Here is a 25764-nt window from a genome sequence, read left to right as displayed (position 1 = left end):
ATACTTATTATATTAAAGACAAATATACTAGCTACGCAATACAACAATGTTATTATAGGATTTCCTATTTTATAACTTTGTTTCGAGCAGTGACCCAGTGGACATAGCTGTCCCTCACTTTTGTATGAAAAAAGTGTCTCTTCCACTGGGTCACATATTGTTTTAATTAAAAATGAATCGTTTTTAAATTTTTCCCTAATTGGTATACGTGAAATAAGGATCTTTATTCACGATGGTAAGGTTAAAAATCACAAAAGTAGACCTAATAATAAGTAAGGGTAATTCTTGCAAAAAGCAAGAAAAAGTTGATTCACCCATCTACGAGGAACAAGGGTATTTTCTACCTAGCCACTGTTCCCTTCCTACACTAACCATCATAGCAACGTTTCTATAACATATAAGGCATCACCAACTTTCACAATGGGTGTGTTTTTTTTTGCGATTTCCTTGCTGTAGTAATTTCTAAAATAACAAACGTTTAAAGTACATATACATTAGGAGTAGGGATGTCACGAATGTCGCATGTGTCACATTCGCGAATGCGAATGCGAATATTCAGAATGCGAATGTGCGAATGCGAATATCGCTGAATTTCATAAAAAACCAAAATAAAAACCAAGCAATCACCAACAACCCGCTAGGTAAAAAATTTAAAATGCTTACTATTGGTCAAAATGCCGAGTACGAACTTCACGCCGTACGAATTTGAGCTATCTGCGCATGCGCGAGTCGACAGTCGACAAGTAGCAATTGGAGCGGCCGGCGCGGGCGAGGAACAAGCTGCGACTTGCACACATTCGCATTCGCAAAACATTCGCATCGTTTGAAGCGAATGCGAATGTCAATGCAAATGTTTAAAAGAATGCGAATCATTCGCATATGCGAATGCGAATGCAAATATTCGTAACATCCCTAATTAGGAGTAGAATAACCCTAAATGCATGATTTTGACACAGATTTATTCAAACTTAAACTTTGACATGCTGTCAATAGAGACAAAAATGCATAATGCATATATACATCACTATGCATTTAAGGGATAACTGTAAGCAATAAATTCATTTACGAAAATCACACAGACCAAAACATTACATTATCTTTTACTCATAATCAATGTATTAAGGCATTCTTTGGCATACATAAATTCGTTGCAGGCCTGAAAAGTACGCATTACCGCCCAAGTCAGATATAACAATCCGGTTGTACCCTACATTGCTGAAGGCAATAAGCAATATATTTCACCTAATCTACCAACAACTAAATATTTTCTTAATTTCTTTGTCTTTCACATAATTACTGTTTGAACAAGTCTATTGTTCTTACAATGTATTGCTCAGTTTTATAATTGCAATATCAAATTGCAATCAATGTTATTTGAGCGGCCTTTAGGTATAGTCAGAAAAAATCGTGCAACCTGGTTCTAACTACATAAATAAGAGTACATGAAAGTAATCAAGATTCAGCACCACTCTTGGCTTGACAGGGTGCCACACAATTGAACCTATATCCCACAGTCGACTTCTGCACTAGGCACAGGAAAGGAGATAGTGAAATTCTTAGCCCATCGTCACAAGGGAACTACGGTAACTAAAATCATCTACACACTTTTTATTAAAAGTTGTACATTGATTCTTATTTTAATTATTCTTTTAGATAACTGTCGATGTTTAGCAAACGAATTTTTAAAGATATAGTGGTTTTAACACTAATTTTACAAACTTTTAGATTTTTTTTTCATGGGATAGGAGGCAAACGAGCAGACAGGTCTCCTGATGGTAATCGATCACTGCCGCCCATGGACACCCGAAACACCAGAGGTGTTGGAGGTGCGTTGCCGGCCTTTCAGATGGGTGTACGCTCTTTTCTTGAAGATTTGAAGGTTAGATAGTTTGTTTCTTTCAACAAATACGTATACAAAGCCTAAAGGCAGCTCAAATACATTTCTTAATACATATATTTCATTGTTTCATATACTATACGTGATCTAATCTAAATTTGAACTATTTACAATGAAAATTATAGATTTCTATCATTACATATTTTTTGACTGACGAGCTCTGGGCGTATAATCAAGTCATTAAATATACATAGATGAGGACAAAGTGCCTAAAATATGTATCCCAAACATTAACGTATAAGATACTACCCCCCACCCCCTTGGGAAGAAAGAGGGGGGGGGGGGGGGGTGAGAAACAAAAAGTAACCTCAACCGTCAATTCGTCGCTCCGTTTTGCCGTGAAAGACGGACAAACAAACAAGACACACACACTTTCCCATTTATAATTATGGATAAAGTTGTGTATCCATATTCTTGACATTTTGCCTACATCTATATTACCTTGACTGTATATAACAATGATTATAATTACATATAGAAATCAATTATAATGGGACAGTACAAAACATAATTCTATTATAAGTAGGTAATAATGAAACATAGTGATTATTCGAAGTTATATTGATTATGATTAAATATAAATTGTATCATTCTAATGATCTACATAGAACCCAGAGCAGCGCTGTTTAAATGGATCAGAGAACTAATGAAATAAAAACTTAGAAAATTCATAATCATAAGTTAATAATTTTTTGATACAAATTTTTTAGATAAGTTTCTATTGTTGGGTACTTTTTATGCAGTCCTTGTAGTCTGTGGATGCCAGCAAGTTTTGAGGTGTTGTGTGTCTTGGCAATCTTTTAAAAAATTGTATTTTTTTAAGAACTTGCTATAGGTCTTTGATTTTTTTTCAATAGAGTTTGTTTCAGCCGGTATACGATTATAAAAGCTATAACTTATTCGTTTGAAGTGTATTCTTGATTTCTTGCAACTGAATAAATACGCGCCACCGTTATTAGTCTAGTTTTAGTTCAATAGTTCTCAGATTCGTAAATAAATCATTTCACAAATGTCTAACACAAATATTTTTAAAAACAGACAATGTAAACCCACACAGAAAGGGTTTTTCATTGATTCTGGGAGTTTTTACGGAACATCTTTGGGTCGTTTTTACCGTTTTTCCGAGAAAGAACGACTCAAATTAAAATCATGTTTGTATAAGACACTGTTTAGACAATTGTGTAAATTGTAATAGATAGTAGCAGTTTACATGATGACGCACCGTTTGGAGTCCTCAGCAGCGGGCGCTGCCGCGGGCGCGGCTTGTATGTCTGTGGGCGCAGGCGCAGGCTTGAGCGCCTCGGGGTCGAAGCTGGACGTGGACGCCACGGGAGCTGTTAGTGGCAGGTCTGTGTTGATGCCCACGATCTGAGGACAAATGACTTTTTGAGTACCACAAATAATAGGAAGCGGAATAATCCTCCTTGCGTTATCCCGGCATTTGCCACGGCTCATGAGAGTCTGGGGCCCGCTTTGACAATTAATACTAAGATTTGGCGCTTTTTTACAAAAGTGACTGCCACCTGACCTTACATAGCTCTTATCCTATCTTATCTTAAATGCGGGGGCCCTTACGGATACATTTCGACCAATCGGGATCTTTTGTGCAATTACCCCCTACGATCCTAAGTTCAGCTATTCAGGAGCTTCTCCACCATGTATCGGATAATGAGGCTCACGGGTAGCTCTCTGAAGTCCTTTGGTACCAGGTAACCTGCTCCAAAGTTCTTCATTCTTTGTCTGGCGAGGGCGTGACATTCACACATTAGATGTCTGACAGTCTCTTCCTCTTCGCCACACATGCGACAATCAGTGTCGTCACGCTGACAACACTGATTGCATAGCCTTGCATAGATACTTGTATAGATAATTGTAAGACTCACGTCAGCATTCCTCCTCGCAGGCATGAGCACGGTCCTCCTGAAGGGGCGCGCGAGCCTCTCCAAGAGCCTCTGACGTTTCCCCAGCGGGCTGTCGTCCTCGCGCGCCTCGCTGGCCACGGAGATATTGTCGTCGGGCTCCGGCTTGCGCTTGCGGCCCACCACGGGGGCGGTGGGGCGGGTTGATGTTTCCGATACTGGAATGAGAAATAAAGTTTAAAGACTTATAAGATACTAGCTTTTGCCCGCGGCTTCGCTCGCGTTAGAAAGAGACAAAAATTAGCCTATGTCACTCTCCATCCCTTCAACTATCTCCACTCAAAAAATCACGTCAATTCGTCGCCTAGTCTTGCCGTGAAAGACGGACAAACAAACAGAGACACACACTTTCCCATTTATAATATTAGTATGGATAGGAAATTATACTCAGAATGTAATTGTAAATTTTTCTTAGTAACACTATGGTCTATATCTTTAGGTCCCTCAAAAGGCTCCTTAACTGAGGATAACTTTAGATTTAGATCGAAAATTGTCATTTGGGTGAATCCACGTAAAAGTAACGTTAGTCACGACTTCATTGAGTATTTATTTGAACTACAGCTGCAAATGAAAGGATCTATGCATATATCGGGAAAGTAACACTTATTTAGAGATACATTAACACTTGAACTTACATCGTGAATAAATGGAACATGACAAATAAAATAAATAAAATAAATAAATAAATGACATAAAATCATGACTCGTGTCACTCTTGCCGCGGATTGGCACATTTATTTGTCGAGGACGAAGACGAGGAGGAACGAGGACTGTTATTATCATAATGTGATAATAGTCCTCGACTAACTCGGCCTTCGAAATTCCCTCTCATGAAATAGACAGTTTTTCTCTATTCTCTAGTATAATTTATAAATATTATTGGACTTTCTTACACACATCGACTGAGTCCCACGGTAAGCTCACGAAGGCATATACAAATACTTACATACATAGAAAACATCCACGACTCAGGAACAAATATCTGTGCTAATCACACAAATAAACGTCCCCGAACGCGGCGTAGCAGGCAGGGTCCTTACACGCTAGGCCAGACCGGTCGGCGATTATTATTTACAATACCTGTGGTAATGCTAGTGACAGAGCGCACACTCCTGTTGGCACTTCTCGGTGGCATATCCTTAAGCAGTTTGTAGGAGCGGCGGCCCTTGATGGCGCGGAGGCCGCTCAGATAGCTGTCGTCCATGGTCTCGTCCATGAAGGAAGAGGTCTCTGTTATATCCATTTCCATTGTTGTGTTGTTGCCTGAAAGGATAAAAAAATAGTAAAATAACTTTTCTTGATTTTGATTATCATGGATTCCCGCAAAGTAACGTCTGAACACAGTATAAGGACGACTCAGTAGTTAATCTTCAGCGATCGGTATTTGCCTCTCTGCGACCTTGGTAGCGCCACGCAGCGCGGCGCGTACTGACGCGACCGGCATCATCCAGTTCCGCATGTACTCTCTGCAACTAGCTATAATATAACTTCTGTTATGGTATTTTGTGTTCACAGCGAGATACTTTTAAGAAAACATCTGTATTCAAACATGTAACCAACATTTTATTGTAGTTATTTTTCATGTATGTTTCTGTGTTATCTTCTTGATAAATAAATAAATAAATGCACCGCGCTCGCGCAGAGCGCCATTCAAGGACAAACAGCGCGGCGCAAAATTTGTTAGAAGAATTATTACTGAGTCGTCCTTATACTAAGGTCTGATTCCATCAATGATTTATCGTAACGTTTGTCCTACTCCGAGGTTGACAGCATATTTCACTAAGACCTAAGTCTATAACGTCTTATTTTCATGTCATTCCCTTGGTGGTCCCCTACCGCCATCGGAGAGATTTGTAACTATAATTTAAAGACCTTTTTACTTCTACTTTGATAGATTTTGCTATTTCTACAACACGCTACGTGAACCTTAGTGCGTTTTCATATTATCCGATCCGATATCGGATGTAGGACCGATATCCCATATATTACAGGCACCATCTTGGATTTTTTCCATTGAAATCCTTCCGACATCGGATCGAATTGTGGAAACGGACTTACACTCATCGCAACAAGACTTAATTATTATTGTATAACAGTTCTTACCAGTATAACAGTAGTTGTGTTATAAAACGAGTAGTAAATATGAAGATGGATGGATACAATGGTCACACCTCGGCCACTGGCGATCAAATATATTGAAAGAGGCGCATTCCTAGCACACAGCTCGTGTAGGTGAACGCGTACTATGCTTATATGAGTGAAATATGACAGGTTGACTGTTCGTGTTTTTGACAGGCGGTGACTGTGAGGTAACCGAGAGGGGGTGGGCGGCGCTTTCAGCGGAGAGCGGGAATGGTAGTGGAAGACCTAAGAAACACAGACCAACCCCTATAGACATCCATTACAAGACGACTCGCGGTCGCCAGCCTTCCTAGTATTTGCACTGATATAAGCGCGGGCGCTCGCCGTGCCCGATCAGTATCGAGCAAGTAACAGACCCGAAAGCAGCGTGTTTTTCGCACTAAAAAATTGGAAAAGGGTATTTTGATGCCTTAAAGATGTCCACCTGTAGTGTGAAATGGTGTGGAAAGGTAACAAGAAGCTCAAATTTAAAAACAGACGGCATTACATTCCACAAATAAGTCATATTTATAATTTATTCAGAGCCGGCATAGGTCAACTTACATTGGCCACTTACGCGTCAGTAGAGGGACAGTCATACTTCTGTCCCTTTTCATCTGGCGCGACTGCCCGCCGTCCTTGAAACGGCCAATCACAGCGCGCTTAACACATTCCCCGCCCGCTCCTCGCACCCCAAACACTGGTGACTCGTATCGCGAACAAAATATACAAGATTGCTACTCTATAGGAGGTTCTCTGTGCCTAAGAAAAGATGGATGGAATGTGTGAACAATGATATGAGAGTGAAAGGTATATTAGTATGGAAATGACGGCTGATAGAGAGGAATGGAGGAAGATGATCTGCTGCGCCGACCCCAAATAATGGGAAAAGGGCAAGGGAATGATGATGAGTTCTTACCAGTATAGTTGGCAGTGGTGGAACTAGTGGTCTGGTCTGCGATGCGCATACTGCGGCGATATGGCGACACCTTGACGCGTGATTTGGAGAAGTTTGTGTCTGGTTTGCGGGATTCTTCTGCCGCATCTGTAAAACGAAATATTAGATTTAAAGTATGTACAGATGTAGTGCAAAAAGATTTGCCTTCGAATTGACGTTTCAAAATTTTCAATGTCCCTAAATCGAAAACCATTTCGAGATATACGCTTGTAGATCACATAATTTTTTTTTTCGTGTTTTTAGTATAAAAAAATCTTAAAAATAGTTTAAAGTGTCGTTTTCTTAAGTGTATGAAACAACACATGTGACGTCATAAAGCTGTGTCTTGACATAAGGACGACATTGAACTTACGCTCTTTCTGCTCGAAGTAGTAATAAGAAGGGATTTTCTCATTAAAATGGCAGTTTTTTGGAAAAATAAAAAAATACGTGTATCTTTTAGTATTGAGTTCTTTCAAACCAAACAATAAAAAGTAGTACTCAAAAATATAAAATGTAAATTGTTACGGAAACGTACGAACGTGTCATGCTATTTCAGTCAGTGTCAATACAAGATGCTGACATTGAACTAGCATGACTAATACGAATGTTTTCCCACTACATCTGTATTTGATATTGCACTATCGAAGCGCTGGTGGCTTAGCGGCAAGTATGTGCGACTTTCGTTCCGGAGGTCGCGGATTCGAACCCTTTTTTTTTGTCGGAGTGAGGAATGCGTTATGCACCGTCCCCCCAGCCGCGGGAAGGCCTTGATGGGGGGGTGTGTGGGACTCCCTCCTTCTGCCCCCTCTCTTATCTAGAGGAAGGGAAAGAGGTTTACGCGGGTCCGAACCCTGGCTCGCACCAATGAGTTTTTCGGAATTTATGTGCGAAATGTCATTCAATATTTACCAGTCGCTTTTCGGTGAAGGAAAACATCGTGAGGAAACCGGACTAATTCCAATAAGGTCTAATTTACCCTTTGGGTTGAAAAGTCAGATGGCAGTCGCTTTCGTAAAAACTAGTGCCTACGCCAAATCTTGGGATTAGTTGTCAAAGCGGACCCCAGGCATGAGCCGTGGCAAATGCCGGGATAACGCAAGGAGGACGATATTGCACTATCATAATCAAACCACCTCAGCGAATTCTACGGGTCTCTGGTTCCCATAAAGTCTAATCTATAAGTAGTTTGTTACAGACCAGTCACTTAGGTAATTTTTATTAAGCAGAAACGTCTGCTAACGATTCTAAACATTTTTATATTAAAGCAAAAAATGGATAAATTTACGCTTCCGGCGGGACTTGAACCTGCACCATTTTTGCAATCCGTGCAATGCTCTTACCAATTGAGCTACGGAAGCCACGCCGGACTTCGCAAATCTTTCCATGCCTTTCCTTTTTTACACGTCTTAGGGTGACGTCTAGCGCCATCTACCGACAGACTATTACATCTTGTAACGGCACTGGAGTCTCAAGTTATATTGAGAATTCACCAGTAACAATGTGCTAACCCATACTAAGGTCACTTAGGGACGCAATAAATTATCATTATTTCGGCCAGGTTGCGCTGGCCGTGGTCACAGAAGACTGGTGGGCATTTTCGCGAGAACAATCACCACAATTATTTTTCCAAAGGTAAATTTTATGTTTCTCCTACTCAGAATCACGACCCCTTTTTCATCCAGGACAAAAAACAAGAGAAAAAAAATGATTATAATTTTTTTTTATTTCCATACTTTCCACTTTGTAACCGCTGTACAAAGTGTTTGAAAAATGGTAACGAAGAGGATAAATTAAATTTTGGACACTTTTTTTTTATCTAGTAGGATCGAAAGGGCTCGTGATTCTGAGTAGGAAAAACATTAAATTTACCTATTTAAAAAAAAAGTTAAATTTTTTGGCGTAAATGCCCTAGTGTTCCAGCGAAGTGTCAATGGAATCTTTAATAGTACATTGTGCAACAAGGGGAGGAAGTCGAATATTACTTACGAGAGTAAGTTAAATCGCGACGGCTTGCCGGAGCGATTTAAATACTCGAGTTAGTAATATTCATACTCCCCTAGTTGTTACACACAATGTTTTTCATCACACTCGCAATGTAAATAGATGTAAAAAAGTTTCGACGTAAAGACGGTACAAGAAATTTCATTATTCCCCTGGGAGAACGATTTTTCTATAACTCACGCTCCGCCTGCGTGCAATAGCACATTTAAAGTGCGGGTGTGATGAAAAATATATTTTACTTTTACAACCTTATTTCACTAACCTCCATTATTCTCAATCTCCACAACCACTTCAACTTCCACCTTTTCCGATTTATCCTCCTTCCCCTTCTTAGGAGATTCCTTCACATCCTTCTTGGCATCCGCTTTAGTCGCATCCTTCTTAGCATCCGCCTTTTCATCCTTCTTTGGCGTCTCTGCTTTTTTAGCATCCGCTTTAGTCACATCCTTCTTAGCATCCGCCTTACTTTCATCCTTCTTTGGCGTTTCTGCTTTTTTAGCATCCGCTTTCGATTTTCCGTCCGATTTAGCATCCGTTTTGGCATCTGATTTCTTTTCTTTAGGAGTCTCTTTGCCTGATTCGGTGAGTTTCAGAACTTTTTCCTTTGACTGAAATTATAGAAATGATTAGAGATATGTTAAAATAAGTTAAGTGTGTGGTCTGTAGAGTGTTTCAAAAAGTTAGCAAGCAGGAATGTTAGAATCTTAAATATGTGAAGTTTTCAAATAAAATGGACCACTTATAGCTTACACTTAAGACGAGATTTGATTCAATCTATTAAACTGTCAAATCGTCCTTATGTCCATACTACAAAGCCTTTTATCTAGGAAACGCCACAAACAGTTTTTTGATGGGACAATGAATTATAGAGAACTCACAATAAACATAAATAAACTGAGATAAATGTCATTTACAAAGACTAAAGCCTCGCAAGTGTCCAGAGCTGGATTCGAACCAGCGTCCTGTTTACCGGGAGGACACCTAAACCGCTCGGCCATTTGGTCACGGTGGCGAGGGTCAAAAATTCCAAGTATCTTACAATTTCCGAAGGCTTGTGACGCCCCCTAAGAAATATCATTAGCAATCTATGCTAATGTAATACTTATTATTATTTGAACGTTTGACCATGTTAGTAAATATATTCATATTTTTTGGTAAACAAACATTTTCCCGTGTCATTAATTTTTTGCCATACACTTTTAGCTCAAGATCATAAAATTGCATATTCATAATCAAACACAACTATCCTTGAGACGCGAACTTTTCACTTGAGTAATCAAAACAGTGCACATTTGAAGTGGGTCAAAGACAATGGTATTGCGAATAATTTATTTAAATCTTGAGTTGTGTGTTTAGGTGCTAGGCTGTGACCTTATGATGATGCATAACTGTTTTTGCGAATATTGGAAATTTTCTTTCCGAGATTCTGAGTTATATTTTCTTTCGTAGTGTTAGCACAGTATAAACCAGTAATAACTCTTCTTACAAACTTCACGCCGCGCGGTGTGTCCCCCTCCCTCCCCTCGCATGCAGCGAAAACATGCGAAACTGGTAATTATTGGGCTGGACAGTCGGGGCCGCGTTTGCGCGCTGTTTTGATGTGTGTGTGAAAATGACGTCAGTGCCGAGGTCATTTCGTTACTGTAGTGTTTATGGATGTATGGAGAACAGTTCTAAAAATCCGGATATAAAATTCTTCACAATTCCTAGACTTCCAGAAAAGTAAGTGGTTTTTATACTTATATTTTTGCAGCGTTAGGTAAAAGTGAGATATAGTGATGCATTAAAATCAATAAGGATTTACCTATAACGACATTAATTACTTTGCAACCAAATACTTGTTTTTTATTTAGGTAGATGATGCGATCTATCTTATCTCGAAAGTTTGGTACCTACTTAAATATTGTGGAACCATCTATTCAGACATTTTATGTAAATACTATTCCGTCAGTATTTAAGAAAAAAACACGTACCTACTTGAATGGTACGTAGTAGAAAGTGCGTTTTTGTTTTAAATAATATCTAAGTATAACATATAAATTACCACATACGTGATGTGAAAAGCCGTCCCCGTGAATATCTCATTTTGCTCGGGATCGTTACACAATCTAGTATTGCGCTTATGAGACTAATATATGAATAATATTTTTTTGTGTATTCAATATTGACTGGTGTGGTATTGTTATAGGTACTAATACTTACAGTTACCTAATATGTAGTACCTATTAGATAACAACAACTTACTTTGTACGAAGTTGATTGATTAACTTTATAGTAATTTTGTTCAACCCTGCGTGACCTTGCGCAGTAGAGACCGCCCGCATCTACCTGCCGGAGATTAACTACTGAATATTCCTTATACTGTGGTGTTAGTCATTCTTGTACCGGGGTATTTAAAGAAATAAGATATTAAGATGTTTGAATATGGGTTGTCTCAATACTACTACGTAGCACGATTAAAAAAGTGTAAAATGACATGCTTTTCATACAAAAGTTCCAAAGAATTCGCAGATCTAAATACACGTTTATCCATACTAATATTATAAATGGGAAAGTGTGTGTCTGTTTGTTTGTCCGTCTTTCACGGAAAAACGGAGCGACGAATTGACCTGATGTTTTTGGTGGAGATAGTTGAAGGGATGGAGAGTAACATAGACTACTTTTTGTCTCTTTCTAACGCGAGCGAAGTCGCGGGCAAAAGCTAGTCGTCTATACTTATTTATAGTCCTTATTAGAATAGAATGCAGCTTCAATAATTTAGACTACAATCGTGCGCATATTTGCTGTCCAACTATATTAGAGCTATATTTGAGTGATTAGTAGCTTGTACCACAAGTGTATTCGCCAGTACTAATAACTTTATTAATCTGCTCACACTGGCATATTCGTGTGAGGGAGATGTAGCGGTATTAGATGAACGTTAGCAAATATATCAGTCTCTAAGGCACTGATTCCAACAAAAGCAAACTGTAACGGCTCAGCCACGACATTGGTCTAAGCGCGACAGCGGTGAGCGGCGGCCATACATTGGAGCGAGACACAGCGATGGGACTTTTCATTCGCACGTATGGCTGCCGCTCACCGCTGTCGCGCCTAGACCAATGTCGTGGCCGGGCCGTAAGCGATGAGTTATCGACGATAGAAAAGATCGCTAAATAAAACGCGACGATAGCGCGAGCAAATCGCTCGCTCTCTCTTTTATTTACACGGGAGCGACTATCTTTTTAGGGTTCCGTAGTCAACTAGGAACCCTTATAGTTTCGCCATGTCTGTCCGTCCGTCCGTCCGTCCGCGGATAATCTCAGTGACCGTTAGCACTAGAAAGCTGAAATTTGGTACCAATATGTATATCAATCACGCCGACAAAGTGGTAAAAGGAAAAAAATGTTTTGTTAAGGTACCCCCCCTACATGTAAAGTGGGGAGGGGACTGATTTTTTTTTTTTTCATTCCAACCCCAACGTGTGATATATTGTTGGATAGGTATTTAAAAACGAATAAGGGTTTACTAAAATAATTTTTTAATAATATTAATATTTTCGGAAATAATCGCTGCTAAAGGAAAAAAAAGTGTGTTCCCCGTCTAACTTTTGAACCATATGTTTAAAAAATATGAAAAAAATCACAAAAGTATAACTTTATAAAGACTTTCTAGGAAAATTGTTTTGAACTTGATAGGTTCAGTAGTTTTTGAGAAAAATACGGAAAACTACGGAACCCTACACTGAGCGTGGCCCGACACGCTCTTGGCCGGTTTTTCGTTTCTATAGCCGATAGCTCATCGCTTACTCGTTTTTGATATGACCAGTTGTAAAGTAGGACAGGATAGTTATTGTCCCGGAGCTGTAAGTTCTCATTTTTGACACATTTGTTTTGAAGTATGTTGCGATGTGGCTAAGACGTATTGTTTGCCAAATCTAGCGATTATTTACGAATTGGTTGAATCGATTAGCCCCTTTGTACAAGGAGGCGCTTAAACAAATATACGATTTCTATCAACTTACTGAAATGTCATTTGAATCGAAATGACAGATTGCCACAGCACTAGTTTAAAAATAAAAATGAATGATAAATGACATAGTAAGTAAATGCTGCGTGATAAATTAATATCGTAAAATACTCACTAACGAAGATCCGCAAAAATGTAACATGTGTTAGATTATGTTTAAGTAAGGGAAATTTTAGAAATTTCATTTTAAATCTCATTAGGTCGCGCGAGTTTACGTTTTGTGGACGTTGTCATGTGTCAAAAAGAGAAACTTACAGCTCCGGGACAATTAGATGATAGTACAATCAAGCAAGCAGGGATGAGACTCACTTCATCAGTGTCCTGCTTGTCGGAGGCCGGGCGCGGCGTCTCGGGAGTGCGCGTCGCCTTCACCTTCACCAATATTCACACATTAGTACCAATCGGGGAGTTAATTATGGTTACATGGGACTGTTCAGTGTTAATCAATATGAAACTAGTCAAATTTCAGTGCAACTTCTGGCAATTAAGGGGTTGGAAGAAAATGAAATTGCGACATTGCAGTGACAGGTTGCCAGCCTCTCGCCCAAACTAAATTCATATCCAAAGATCGGACAGTTGGGCGTCATTTGTATGACGTTTTCAGAATAATGAACCTTATGTTGCTAGAATGAGGCCCAGTTGTCTGATCTCTGCTCTGAAGAAAGGGGGTGGTGAAATTCTTAACTCATCACAACACGGGTCACAACTGTGACCGAAAATTGCTGGAGACTATTACTGGATCATTTGAGATTTGAGCTGTGTCCTCACCTACATAACCGGGTTTTAAATTTTCCTGTCAGCTGCAGTCGTGATGTCAAAAACCGATGACCTCGTGGATGAGCAGTGTGGGTTCTACTTATTCCACATCTGACACAGAATCAAAGAGAAAAGTCCAGTTGAGAATGAAACTAATCTGTTATCACCTAGTTAATTCGAAGTCGGTCTCAACGAAGCTTCTATTGAGTCGTTCTGTTATCCCATTTGCTGTTGGTGCATACACCAACAGCAAATGGGTGGGTCTTAATGCGTCGGGTTCAGAACATAGCTTTTACCTGTTCTCGCCTAGTCAAACTCGATACTCGATCTAGGACAGTCCATGCCAGGCTCCCACTCCACATCGGAGTCATCATAAGCTCTCTGAAAACTTCAGAATGTAACACCCGTCCTTACCTAGTTCAGCTGCAGCATCTCTCAACGAAGTCTCTGTTGAATCGTTCTGTTATTCCATTTGCTGTTGGTGTATGTCTCAACGCGCCGACTAAGATCCATTTCAGAACGAATCTGTTACCTGCTCTCGCCTAGTTAAACTCCTGCTAGGACAGTCCATGCCAGGCTCCCACTCCACATCAGAATCATCATACGCCAGTTCTGGGAACTGCTCCGTCTCGTCCGCATCGGATATGGAGTCCGAGTCGGGACTCACCGTGCCGTTTGTGGTGCCGCCGTTCTGTTTGGGGCGGCCGTTTGCTGCTGCTTTCTCTGTCTGGAATAGAATAGAACATTTATTCGTCAACACAGGCAAGACAAATTACATATTATAAACACAACAGAAAGGAGGGTGGCCTAGCGGTAAGAGCATGCGACTTTCGAATCGGAGGTCGCGGGTTCGAACCCCGGCTCGTACCAATGAGTTTTTCGGAACTTATGTGCGAAATGTCATTTGATATTTGCCAGTCGCTTTTCAGTGAAGGACATTGTGAGGAAACCGGACTAATTTCAATAAGGCCTAGTTACTCTTCGGGTTGGAAGGTCAGATGGCAGTCGCTTTCGTAAAACTGGTGCCTACGCCAAATCTTGGGATTAGTTGTCTACCGTATGTATTTATCTATTTAAATATGTATATCGTCGCTTAGCACCCATAGTACAAGCTTTGCTTAGTTTGTGGCTAAGTTGATCTGTGTAAGGTGTCCCCAATATTTATATTTATTTTATTTATACAAGTAAAAAACTCACCTTTCCACTGCTCTCCCCATTCGCCTTCCCATTCTCCTCCTTCTTCTTCTCACTCGGTCCCTCTTTCTTCTCAGCAGGTTTATCCTTCTTCTCTACAGCTTTCTCCTTCTCAGAAGCTTTATCTTTCTTATCAGCCTGTTTTTCGGCGGCTTTAGGTTTATCCGCTGCTTTCTCAGCAGGTTTTTCTGTCGGTTTATCTGCAGATTTTTCTGATTTATCTGTGGGTTTGTCTGCAGGTTTGCTTGTGGCTTGATCGGCGGCGTTCTTTTCCTTTTCAGCGTTGGCCGCCATTTTCTTTTTCATATCTTTCACAGGGCTGTCTGTTGATCGCTGTCAAAGTAAAAAAATGTTTTTTAGAAGTTGAATCAACAACATAAGTGATAATGATAAATATGTTCTCAGTACTAATTTTATTATTATAATTAGTACTTTATTAGTTACAAATGTTTACAAGTAATTCAGACACAGCCCACAACCGTTTTACATGAGATGATGGTAAAAATATCTGTGGGAATGGATGATGTGAGGTGAAAATCGCTTGCTCTACATCAACGAAACGCTACGTGCCTCTATCACTCTTCCAAATAAGAGGGACAGTGACAGTTGCGTTTAGTTCGCTATAGAGCGTTAACGATTGGCATGTTGGCTACGTGATCTGTAATTATATTAGTGCGGAGCGAATGAAGCACAATGGGCTCCCATGTCGAAACTATCACCGTATGAGTTATAGTGTAAGCAAAGTATAGATGTAGAAGTAGAAAAATTATAGAAATCACGCTGCTTTTTGCACTCCAAAATAATAGTTATTTGTTATACAAGGGGGCAAAGTTGTATTTTTTTGCCACTTTTATGAAATGTGATATTTTTGAAAAAAAAAAAGCAATTTCTACTCAGAATCACTAGCTTTTTCAATCCTAGTAGTTAAAAAAATTTTCCTATACGATTTTTTTCTTATTTTGTTACCATTTTCCATACATGTTGTATGGGGTAACAAAAGAGGAAAGTAACAAAAATGTATGGAAATTCTGGGACACTTTTTGTCTCCCAGTAGTGAGATTGAGAGTACTCGTGATTCTGAGTACAATTGACTTAAAATTCCCTAAAACAATAAAAAAAAATTTATTGGCAAAAAAAAAAGAAATGCTCATAAAATCTTTACGCATTACATCCGATCTCCGTCATCCGATTTGTTTCCGTCATTCTTCGGATCGGACGGGCGAATCCGCTCTTACGGCTTAGCCACGACATTCGTCTAAACGCGACAGCGGTGAGCGCAGCCATACATTGGAGCGAGACACAGCGATGGGATTTTTCATTCGCACGTATGGCTGCCGCTCACCGCTGTCGCGCTTAGACCAATGTCGTGGCTGGGCCGTTACACTACAATTAAATTCAGAAGAAAACTCACGAAAAGAATCGTTGATAGGAAAGACTCTGGATAGTATAAATTCATTTGAAGCAAGATACGAGTGAAACAACACTGTCAAATAAAACACCACGTTTTACTCTTCACTCCGATAAACTTGACTAGTCTGGTCAAGCTTTCGTGAACTTATGGCACCACCAAAAACGAGTAAGCGATAAGCTATTGCCGGTAAAAAGAAACAAAAGATAGTTCCGTACAAATAAAAGAGAGAGCGAGCGATTAGTAGTTCATCGCTCGGAGACGCTCACGCTATCATCGCGTCTCTTTTATTTACACGGGAGCGACTATCTTTTGTTCGTTTCTAATTTTCTATCACCGATAGCTCATCGCTTGCGCGCTTTTTATGGGACCAATGCTTATGATGTCTATAACCGGAAATATCTAAATTCGTAGCATTTTTCTCTGTCACTCTAAAGACGTTTCTTTTAGAGCGAAAGACAGAAATATAAGACAATTGACTAAAGTTTCTGTAACCGTTATCAGTGCCCCAAGCAGGTATAAAGCTTTGAAGATTTAAGGTTAATGAATGATAAGAAGATGAGTATTTGCTATGAGTTATCTAGTTTTTTAGTTAATCATCTATGATATTGTGACGTATTCAAACAAAAGTTACTACCTGACAAAACGTTCAATAAAAATGGGATTAGTATTGTCCTTATTAGTAACAGACTGTAGCTTTTGATTAGGTATATCACAATTGTTGATAAGCTGATAAGTATAGGGTACCTTTTCTTTTTCATCCCCACCCGTCCGCTGTCGTGTCACCATTTGACTCATTTCACCTGTGACCAAGGATAAGTTTTAACCCCCTTAGTAACCATACCATAACTACATTAGTTACAATTAAGTTTTTGCTAATTTACATACGGGTTAATAATAGGCTAGTTTCCTATACTTAAAATAAAATATTTTATGCAGTGCACGAAATAAAACACCACATAATTAGAAGAATAATATGGACAGTAGTTATGTTTAAACATAATTTCTATTTAATAAGTCAAAGAGAAAGATGTAAAGTAAATGAATTGACCGTGACGTCACTCCTCAGTATTTCATAGTAATTTCATATTAGCAAATCGTTTTGACATTTCTTAAAAAGAAGCTGATTTGACTAGTAGGAAACTAGCCTATCAACAGCAGTCTTTATTTATTAATAATAATTGATGAGTTTTTTATTGACATAAACTGATCAAGTGATCACGTGCTGCTACGACAGTACTCGTACCACAGCGTGGTTTTTTTTTCGGTCATATTCATTCGAATACAACTATTCAGTTGTTAATTCAATTTCTTTAGCAATAAATTCAACATTGATACATATGTTGTTAGGTCAAATAGCGGGCACAAAGAGACCTATCGGACGTCTCGCTCTACGTTTTAGGGATTCCTGTAAGCGGGACATGAACAGTTTTGGTATCCAGGCTACGTCAACGGTTGCGAGAAACGTGCCGATATGAGACCTGAATGGCGTTATGTCAGCAATTCCCGTTAAGTTTGTACGTTTGGATTACGTCTCCGATTTGGATAAAAATTGGTAGGCTGATAGAGTCCATGATGCTGAGCAAGATCCACTAGGTTTCCCAAAATGTCCTAGGTTGATTGTATGAAACTTTCCTTTTTTGGTACCGAAAATGTATAGAAATCTGGTAACAAAAAAGGAAGGTTTCATACAAACTACATAGGACATTTTGGGAAACCTAGTGGATCTTGCTCAGCATCATGGACTTTATCAGCCTACCAATTTTTATCAAAATCGGAGACGTGATCCAAATGTACAAACTTAACGGGAATTGCACTGTGTCGGTATATCGCAACATGATAGTAACTGGCTAGAAAATCTAAAACAGAAAAGGATTCGTGGAGCGCTACCACCCCCTGCAGACTCACGTTTTGTGTAAACCTACAAGCGCCGCAACAAACATCTACAATGCTGTGGCCAAAGCATGCACATATGTCATCAGATATGCTTACAATCCTACAGAATACAGGGACCCCGTTAAAAGTATACTCCGCGAGACCTGCGGGAGTAGCTCACTAGTGAGATAGACTATCGCATCGGTGCTTCCCTATCGCACTTACAAAAGAACAGAACGTGAAAAGAACGGCCTCACGTTATATCGTTTACCACGCGGCCATGCTTGCCTGCCGTATTTTGATTGCATAAAAAACTATGTATATTGGTTATACAACTACCAATACTATTAATCTACATGTTTTTTTTGTCTTATTGTCAAGTTGGGCTCCAATAATGATTAGTTAACTTTTTGTTCTAACGAATATAGTGGATGTAACTAAAATAGTAGGTACTTAATGTGTAGTTGTTAACCATTGTTTAAACCCAATATTTTGATGTAGTCTAAGTCAACAACTGCACGGTAACTGACCCCGACACGGTCTTATGTTTTCGGTTTTTACTGATGTAAATTGGTGCAGTTTGTTTAAAAGACGGAAAGAGAGTAACGAAAGGGCTGATAGAGTTGCTTAATTTAATTATAGCCTATGGATCAAAATATTTAAACTGATTTATAAAAAAAAATCTTACAACAAACATTATTCCTGTACGATATTTTTTTCTTCTGGTATATACCTAATTAATTTATTGATGTGCTGAATTTACCTCAACAATCGGCAATGTAACTAAAATCGCATGCGAGCTCTCGCGCCGTGTAGGTAAATCGGCCCTTAGAATGACTACAGGGCTTAAGAAGTTACCTGTCCCTATTATTTATCCATCTAGAATATTATAATTATGGTTCCTAGTATGTATCTATATCAACTCATTAATCAAAAATACTTGCACCGGACAACATTCCTATACGGACAGTTTTGACAACTGGATTGCTTTGCATAGCTGCTCAGCTGGATAGTTGATAACGAATAGACTTAGTGATTCAAGCAACGAGTTGCATGCTAACGGTATTCGATACCGCAGGTGTTGACCGTGGAATTCTCACGATAAATCAGGAAATATGAGTATTTGTTCCAGTTTAGTGTAAATCAGAATGATTTTGTATGGCATTGGTACAAATTACGATATGTTTCAGTTATGATTAAGGAAATACCATCGAAATTGCACAAAAAGACTTTCTCAAATAGCATTCTAATTTTGTTTAAGAAAAAACAAGGGCAGTCAAAAAGGTACACAAAAGGGTAGACATACGGCATACATACACAATCACGCCTGTATCAAATGAAGAGGTAGGCAGAGCACATGAAACTACTCAAGTTTCAGTGCCACTCTTGGCAAATAAGGGGTTGAAAGAATAACGAAACTGTGACATTGCAGTGACAGGTTGCCAGCCTTTCGCCTACGCCACAATTTAACCCATATCCCAGTCGCCTTCTAGTTACGACACCCACGGGAAGAAAGGGGGTGGTATAGTACATACGGCATACGAGGATAAAATAGGGTAGATGGGGATTTGTATAGCCCATATTAACCTAATGATCTCAATCACTCCCCCCCACACACACACAAAGCTTTGAATGATGAAAATCATCTAAATCTCTAATGTTATAGGCGCACAAAGATTTGGATATTCTACCAGTATTGTAATTAGTCCATACTATAATATTATAAATGGGAAAGTGTGTGGGTCTGTTTGTTTGTCCGTATTTCACGGCAAAACGGAGCGACGAATTGACGGGATTTTTTAAGTGGAATGAAATGAAATGAAATGAAATGAAATGAATGAAATGAAATGAAATGAAATATTTATTTTTCAAGTAGGCATATTACAATGCGCATATGAACGTCAAATAAAGCTACGCCGGCTCTAACCCTACGCCTCAGCCTCGAGAAGATTTCGGTCCCCCCTCAGTTGGGAGGGGGGTATCCACTATGGGACCGGCAAGAAACTCGGCGGGCAACTTCTTTTCAAAACATTACATCTTATAACTAACATGCATTAAATAACAAGATACAATTTAACCTGCAAAAGTATTCATCAAAGAATATGAACAGACTAGGTATTCTATGGAAATTAATTTCAATAAATTATATTATTGCTTAATAATACGTCGTTCTTCTTCAGAGAAAACATATCAAATTGTCACAGAAGAAAAAGATAATATGAATCTCAATGTCATTAAATATGTAATTTACCTACACAACATAAAATATAAAATATTTGATGTGCTTTCTTATCTGAACTGTGTCCTCTATACATAATACAATTATTTTAATTGCTATTCGTTTTTTGTAGTTTCTGGTTCGGGCCATGCATGTTTGTCTGTCAAATAGTCCTCGACTCTGTAATAAGCCTTTAACATCAATGATTTTTTTAAGTAGTTCTTAAGAGCTGGGAGGGGTAATCTCAAAGCAGTGTCAGGTAACTTATTATAAAAATGAATGCATTGCCCAACAAATGACTTCTGTACTTTACGGACACGAAACTTCTTTATGGCAAGCTTATTTTTGTTTCTAGTGTTATAATTATGGATATCAGAATTCTTAGTGAAACAGTCTAAATTCTTAACAACATAAATTATACTATCATAAATGTATTGGGAAGCTACAGTTAAGATATTAATTTCTTTGAAGAGTTCTCTTACTGATTCACGTGTTCCTAAGTTGTAAATAGAACGAATGGCTCTCTTTTGTAATACAAAGATAGTCTGTATGTCAGCTGCTTTGCCCCAAACCAGAATACCGTATGACATTACACTGTGAAAATAACTATGATACACTAGGCGAGCTGTCTCAACATTAGTCAGTTGCCTGATTCTCCTAACGGCGTATGCGGCTGAACTTAATTTGCTTGCTAGTTTCCTTATATGAGGACTCCATTGTAGATTTTTGTCCAATGTTAAGCCAAGGAACAGTGTTGTATCTACCATCTCTAAGCATTCATCATTCAAAAGTATTTTTGTATCGATTGGTTTAACATTCGGCAGAGAGAATCGAATACATTTGGTTTTCTTAGAATTAAGAAGTAAATTGTTGACAGTAAACCACTGCAGTACATCAGCTAACGTGCTATTTATTACATTGTAATCCGTAGATTTTCGGTCAACATTAAAAAGCAGTGATGTATCATCAGCAAAAAGTACTATTTCACAAAAGTTTTTTACTATACATGGCAAATCATTTATATAAACCAAAAACAGGAATGGACCTAAAATTGAGCCTTGTGGCACTCCTAATTGGACAACAGTCCCGCTAGAGCGAGTTTTATTAACAACTACTGTTTGTGTTCTATTGCTAAGGTAAGAAGACATAAAGTTTAGGGCATTTATAGACAAACCATAGTGTTCTAATTTCAAAATGAGCGTTCCATGATCCACACAATCAAAGGCTTTTGAAAGATCAGTCAAGAGATAGTTGAAGGGATCGAGAGTGACATAGGCTACTTTTTGTCTCTTTCTAACGCGAGCGAAGCCGCGGGCAAAAGCTAGTATAATATATGTTTAGGAAATAAAGAAAGGTTACAAAATAAAATGTCTTAAATTAACGTAGGAATGTAAACAATGCACCGAACTGTGTCTGTATAAGATAACAGATTTTTTGGTCAAGGTTAATGTCAGCGATACTTAAATGTGATACGAAAGTAATTAAGACACTTGTCGAAGAATGTAGAAAACAATCAAAAGAAGCTAATTCAACGTGGATCCGCTGACTACATTATTATTTTAAATATTTTGTTATGTCTGATTTCAGAATAAATTGGTAAAAGTTTTCGTTTTTAATTCAAATCAAAGACATATGTAACTCCATATAGACAGATAAAGTCTAAGAAAAAAAAACGTACCTCAAAACCATACAGAAAAAGGTATGGTGACCTAGATGGCGATACACCTTTGGGGGACGCTCGGCTAGATGGCGCTAGTATTAATATTTGACATTTTAACACATACTCGTATCAAGCTAAGAATATGGGCCAAATTGTCAAAACTGAGGTTCAAGTTATAAGCTTGTGTCGAGAGATGGCTGTCTATAGTGTCTATGCACTGTGATTACACATTTTACTTTGACAGTAACTCTCTATAATATTTGATCCTCTTTGACTCAAATACATCATTTCAATGTGAAGTGAACTACATAGACTAGAAGATGCAACAATTACGTAAATGTAATCCTAATGTTTTACCGACAGTAATATTGTAAGTTAATAAAAACTAGTAAAATATACATCCTCATTTACACAGAAGAATCCAGAGTTTAATAAAAAGGGATGAATGAAATTTCCCTACTTTCTCTAAAATTAAATTCCATGAATCTATAGCACATTAAAATTAGCTCCAAATTCTTTTGAAATTATCCAAAATATTTTTTCTCGATCTAAATTCAACTTCTTCAAGCACTCCAGTTTTTATAACCCATTAGAATGATGTATTATCATGTTGCTTATAACAAAAACAATTAGTAGAAGTGTGCGTACTCGTAACACTCGTTGCCGCGGGTGAACGAACTCCCACGCACACATTGACAACTAATGGTGGTAGAGGAGGTTTAGAGTAGAGGCGGCGAGCTATTTCAGATACTGAGTGCCAGAACAAGTGAGTTGCAATGCAAACGATTTATTAAGTTGTTAGCCTGCTCTATCCCACTGCTGGACAAAGGCCTCCCTCTCTTTCTTCAAAGCGTAACTGTTTGTTTGGCCAATCTTTTCGAAAGACGTCAAGATCGTGCCGCCATCGCCATCTCCTTCGCGGTCTGCCGTCACGGCGCACTATGTTTGGTGTCCATTCGGTACTGGAACACAGGTCGTTTGGAAATTATGACATGCGGCACATGCGTCCGGCCCAGTCCCATTCACAGTGTAGCTAGACGGGTTTACTTTATGCAAACAATTGCTTTCCTTTATTGTTTGCAATGAGGGGGCAACCCAGTGTAGCTACGCGATAACTTTAAAACAGTGGAATTACTTATGTCAAGTTATGTCACTCAATCGCTTTGCGATTGCTCCGAACAGCAGCTCAACTAGTTCGGTCATTTAATTCCTTCAGTTCAGTTGTTGAGAGTCTGGAAGGTCCGATTCCGATATCCATCATTAATTCCCGACTCCGTTCTCATACGCTTTTTCCAAACTTCATTCAATTCAAGTATAACTGATTTGAATCAGTTTGTACATGATATTTATGCATTAAATCGTCACTACTTTAAAAAAAATCTCGTATCTCACGCTGTTTCTCAAAGTTAAAACGCTGTAAGTTTATATGCATTCCATACATACTTACTACAATTTTCTTTTCATTGACAGACGAAGATACAAGTTTTTTTAAAAGTAGTGACGAAATGTACTATCCGCTGCAAAAGTGCAAGGCGAATTTATCAATGAATTCCTTCATAATTTCTCCATGCACTTTTGAAGCTGATAGTGCCATTATTCCGTAATTTCCGTATGTTATGTATTCCATCCTACGGAACTAAAGGATCTAAAGACAGATAAAGATCGTTCGAAGAGATTTAGGCCCTTCATAGGAAATTATTCCTAACAGCTCATGGAAAATGGGTTAAATAGTGACGTAGGCGAGAGGCTGGCAACCTGTCACTGCAATGTCACATTTTCGATTTCTTTCAACCCCTTTTTACCAAGAGTGGCACTGAAACTTGAGTAGTTTCATGTGCTCTGCTTACCCCTTCATGGGATACAGGCGTGATAGTATGTATGTATGTAGCTCATGGAAACACCTCTTATCACTTGTACCACAGCCAGCTGCAAGCACATTATCGCCAAGGGCTATAGTATTATGAACATATAAATAGAAGCGAGTACGGAAGACAGGTTGTCAAGTAGGCTTAGCCTATTAGAAATCGAGATTTCTCGAGTGAAGCGGCTCTCTTGAGAATGAACTTGGCAATTGGATGAAGTATGTTTGTTATATAGAAAGGTTTTGTTTGGAGTGGCGATGGCGAAGTTTTTTGTTTAGCATAATGGTACATATTCCATATTTATAATCCTATCAAACCATTTTTCATTATTAATAACATTTTTGTGGGATTGACAAAAACTGTAAGCGAGGAAAAAAATTGTGGCTGGCAAAAAAACGACTGTGATAGATAGTAACTAAAAGGGATTAAACAAACTGTGAAATGTGATTAACACCCAAAACTTATTATAATTAGTTACTAATTATAATAAGTTCTAAAACAAACTTATTATAATTAGTTACTAATTAGTTAGGTGGGAGTAGGTAGGCTTAATAGACTGAGGAAAATGATGTAAGGTCCAAAGGAAAAGAAAGGGAAATCCGTACTAATATTATAAAATTTATAAATGGGAAAGTGTGTGTCTGTTTGTTTGTCCGTCTTTGACGACAAAACGGTGCGACGAATTGACGTGATTTTTTAAGTGGAGATAGTTGAAGGGATGGAAATTGACATAGGTTACTTTTTGACTCTTTCTAACGCGAGTGAAGTCGCGGGCAAAAGCTAGTACCTAAATTATACTTCTCAAAAAGGGGATAATATTATAATAGGATTACACAATTTACACACTCGGCTATAGTGGCTGAAGTGACTCTTATACAGTCAGCGAAAAATAAAAAAGTAGCTAAGCACGTTAAGTGTAGAAAATTTTAATTTTCATTTTAAAAATTTCACTAGCTCAGTGTTTTTTGCTCTTGGATTATTGTTGAAACCTTGTATATACTTGTATAAACTTAAATGATCAAAAATTGGAAGACCGTGACATTCAACTGTTTACCACAAAACCCGAACGGCTTACAGAAATAGAAGCAATTTAAGAAGTTAATGTAAAACCGAGTCATTCTAACAATAGTTCCATCTGGCTATAAATTTTTAGCTATTTATTCTCACGTCTTGGTAAAAGATATGACTGTCAACATGACAAGAGTAGATGGATGGTTGTTTTGACAAGTAGCGACGTATACAATTTCTCAAATATTTTTAGGTCTTATCCAGGTTTTATGATCTTTATATTCGTATCAATGCTATCAATCATCAGAGGTCAAGCTAGATTATATTTTAAACCTTCTGCTCTGGAAGTGTGTGAAGGCCCTAATGACTCGGCATTTTTATCGTATCATGATAGCTCATCTTCTTCATAATAACTTTTTATACGTTACTATTCTTTTTATTTCTGACAAGCGAGCAATATCACCATGTAATTGAAGCTTAATGTATTTTTAATAAGATTCGGTGTAGTAACTGGTTAACTATTATATTTTCTGAGTTCGTGGTACAGTCAACAGCAGAAGTTCGGTAGCGGGCAAGGTGTTCACAATGATCCTAACACGCTCTTATTGTCTTAAAAGTAAGATCGTGTCAAGTTCATTTTGAACACCTTGCCCGCTACGCAACTTCTGCTGCTGACTGCACGATGATGATTTTTTTCTTTTTAATGAATGAAATAGGTGGACTTAGTTTCCGAAACTATAACTACTCCCGTTTCTTCCTTCCGTATTCATTCGTAATACCTTCTTCAACTTTCTTGTCACATGACTTTCATCTCTTCGCATCAGACATGTGCCCGTGCCATGCTCAAAATAAGGAGTTCCCCACACTCTTTTATCAATACTAAGCTACAATGTCGAC

At 38.5% G+C, this 25764-nt stretch overlaps 1 protein-coding gene across 5 annotated transcripts in view; it reads right to left on the bottom strand.

The window, feature by feature from the left end:
- Positions 1-942: 942 nt before the first annotated feature.
- Positions 943-25764, bottom strand: part of LOC125238322 (cylicin-2-like) — a 42661-nt gene continuing 17839 nt past the window's right edge. Inside the window, exons 2-10 of one of the 5 annotated variants that reach the window (XM_048145624.1) lie at positions 16992-17047; positions 14840-15169; positions 14310-14369; positions 13196-13258; positions 9141-9486; positions 6857-6982; positions 4897-5079; positions 3781-3974; positions 943-3265 (exon numbers count right to left, since the gene is read on the bottom strand). In XM_048145624.1, coding sequence (XP_048001581.1) covers positions 3104-3265; positions 3781-3974; positions 4897-5079; positions 6857-6982; positions 9141-9486; positions 13196-13258; positions 14310-14369; positions 14840-15169; positions 16992-17042 — 1515 coding nt within the window. In that variant the 5' untranslated portion in view covers positions 17043-17047 and the 3' untranslated portion in view covers positions 943-3103. Of the gene's footprint in view, positions 3266-3780; positions 3975-4896; positions 5080-6856; positions 6983-9140; positions 9487-13195; positions 13259-14174; positions 14370-14839; positions 15170-16991; positions 17048-25764 lie in introns of all 5 variants that reach the window. The other 4 variants (XM_048145621.1, XM_048145622.1, XM_048145625.1 and 1 more) reach the window with 4 other exon arrangements.

Source organism: Leguminivora glycinivorella, chromosome 23, assembly GCF_023078275.1.
Source record: "Leguminivora glycinivorella isolate SPB_JAAS2020 chromosome 23, LegGlyc_1.1, whole genome shotgun sequence".
NCBI classification, from domain to species: Eukaryota; Metazoa; Arthropoda; class Insecta; order Lepidoptera; family Tortricidae; genus Leguminivora; species Leguminivora glycinivorella.
Note: the sequence above shows the minus strand (reverse complement) of the source record. Positions and strands in the feature narration are given on the sequence as shown.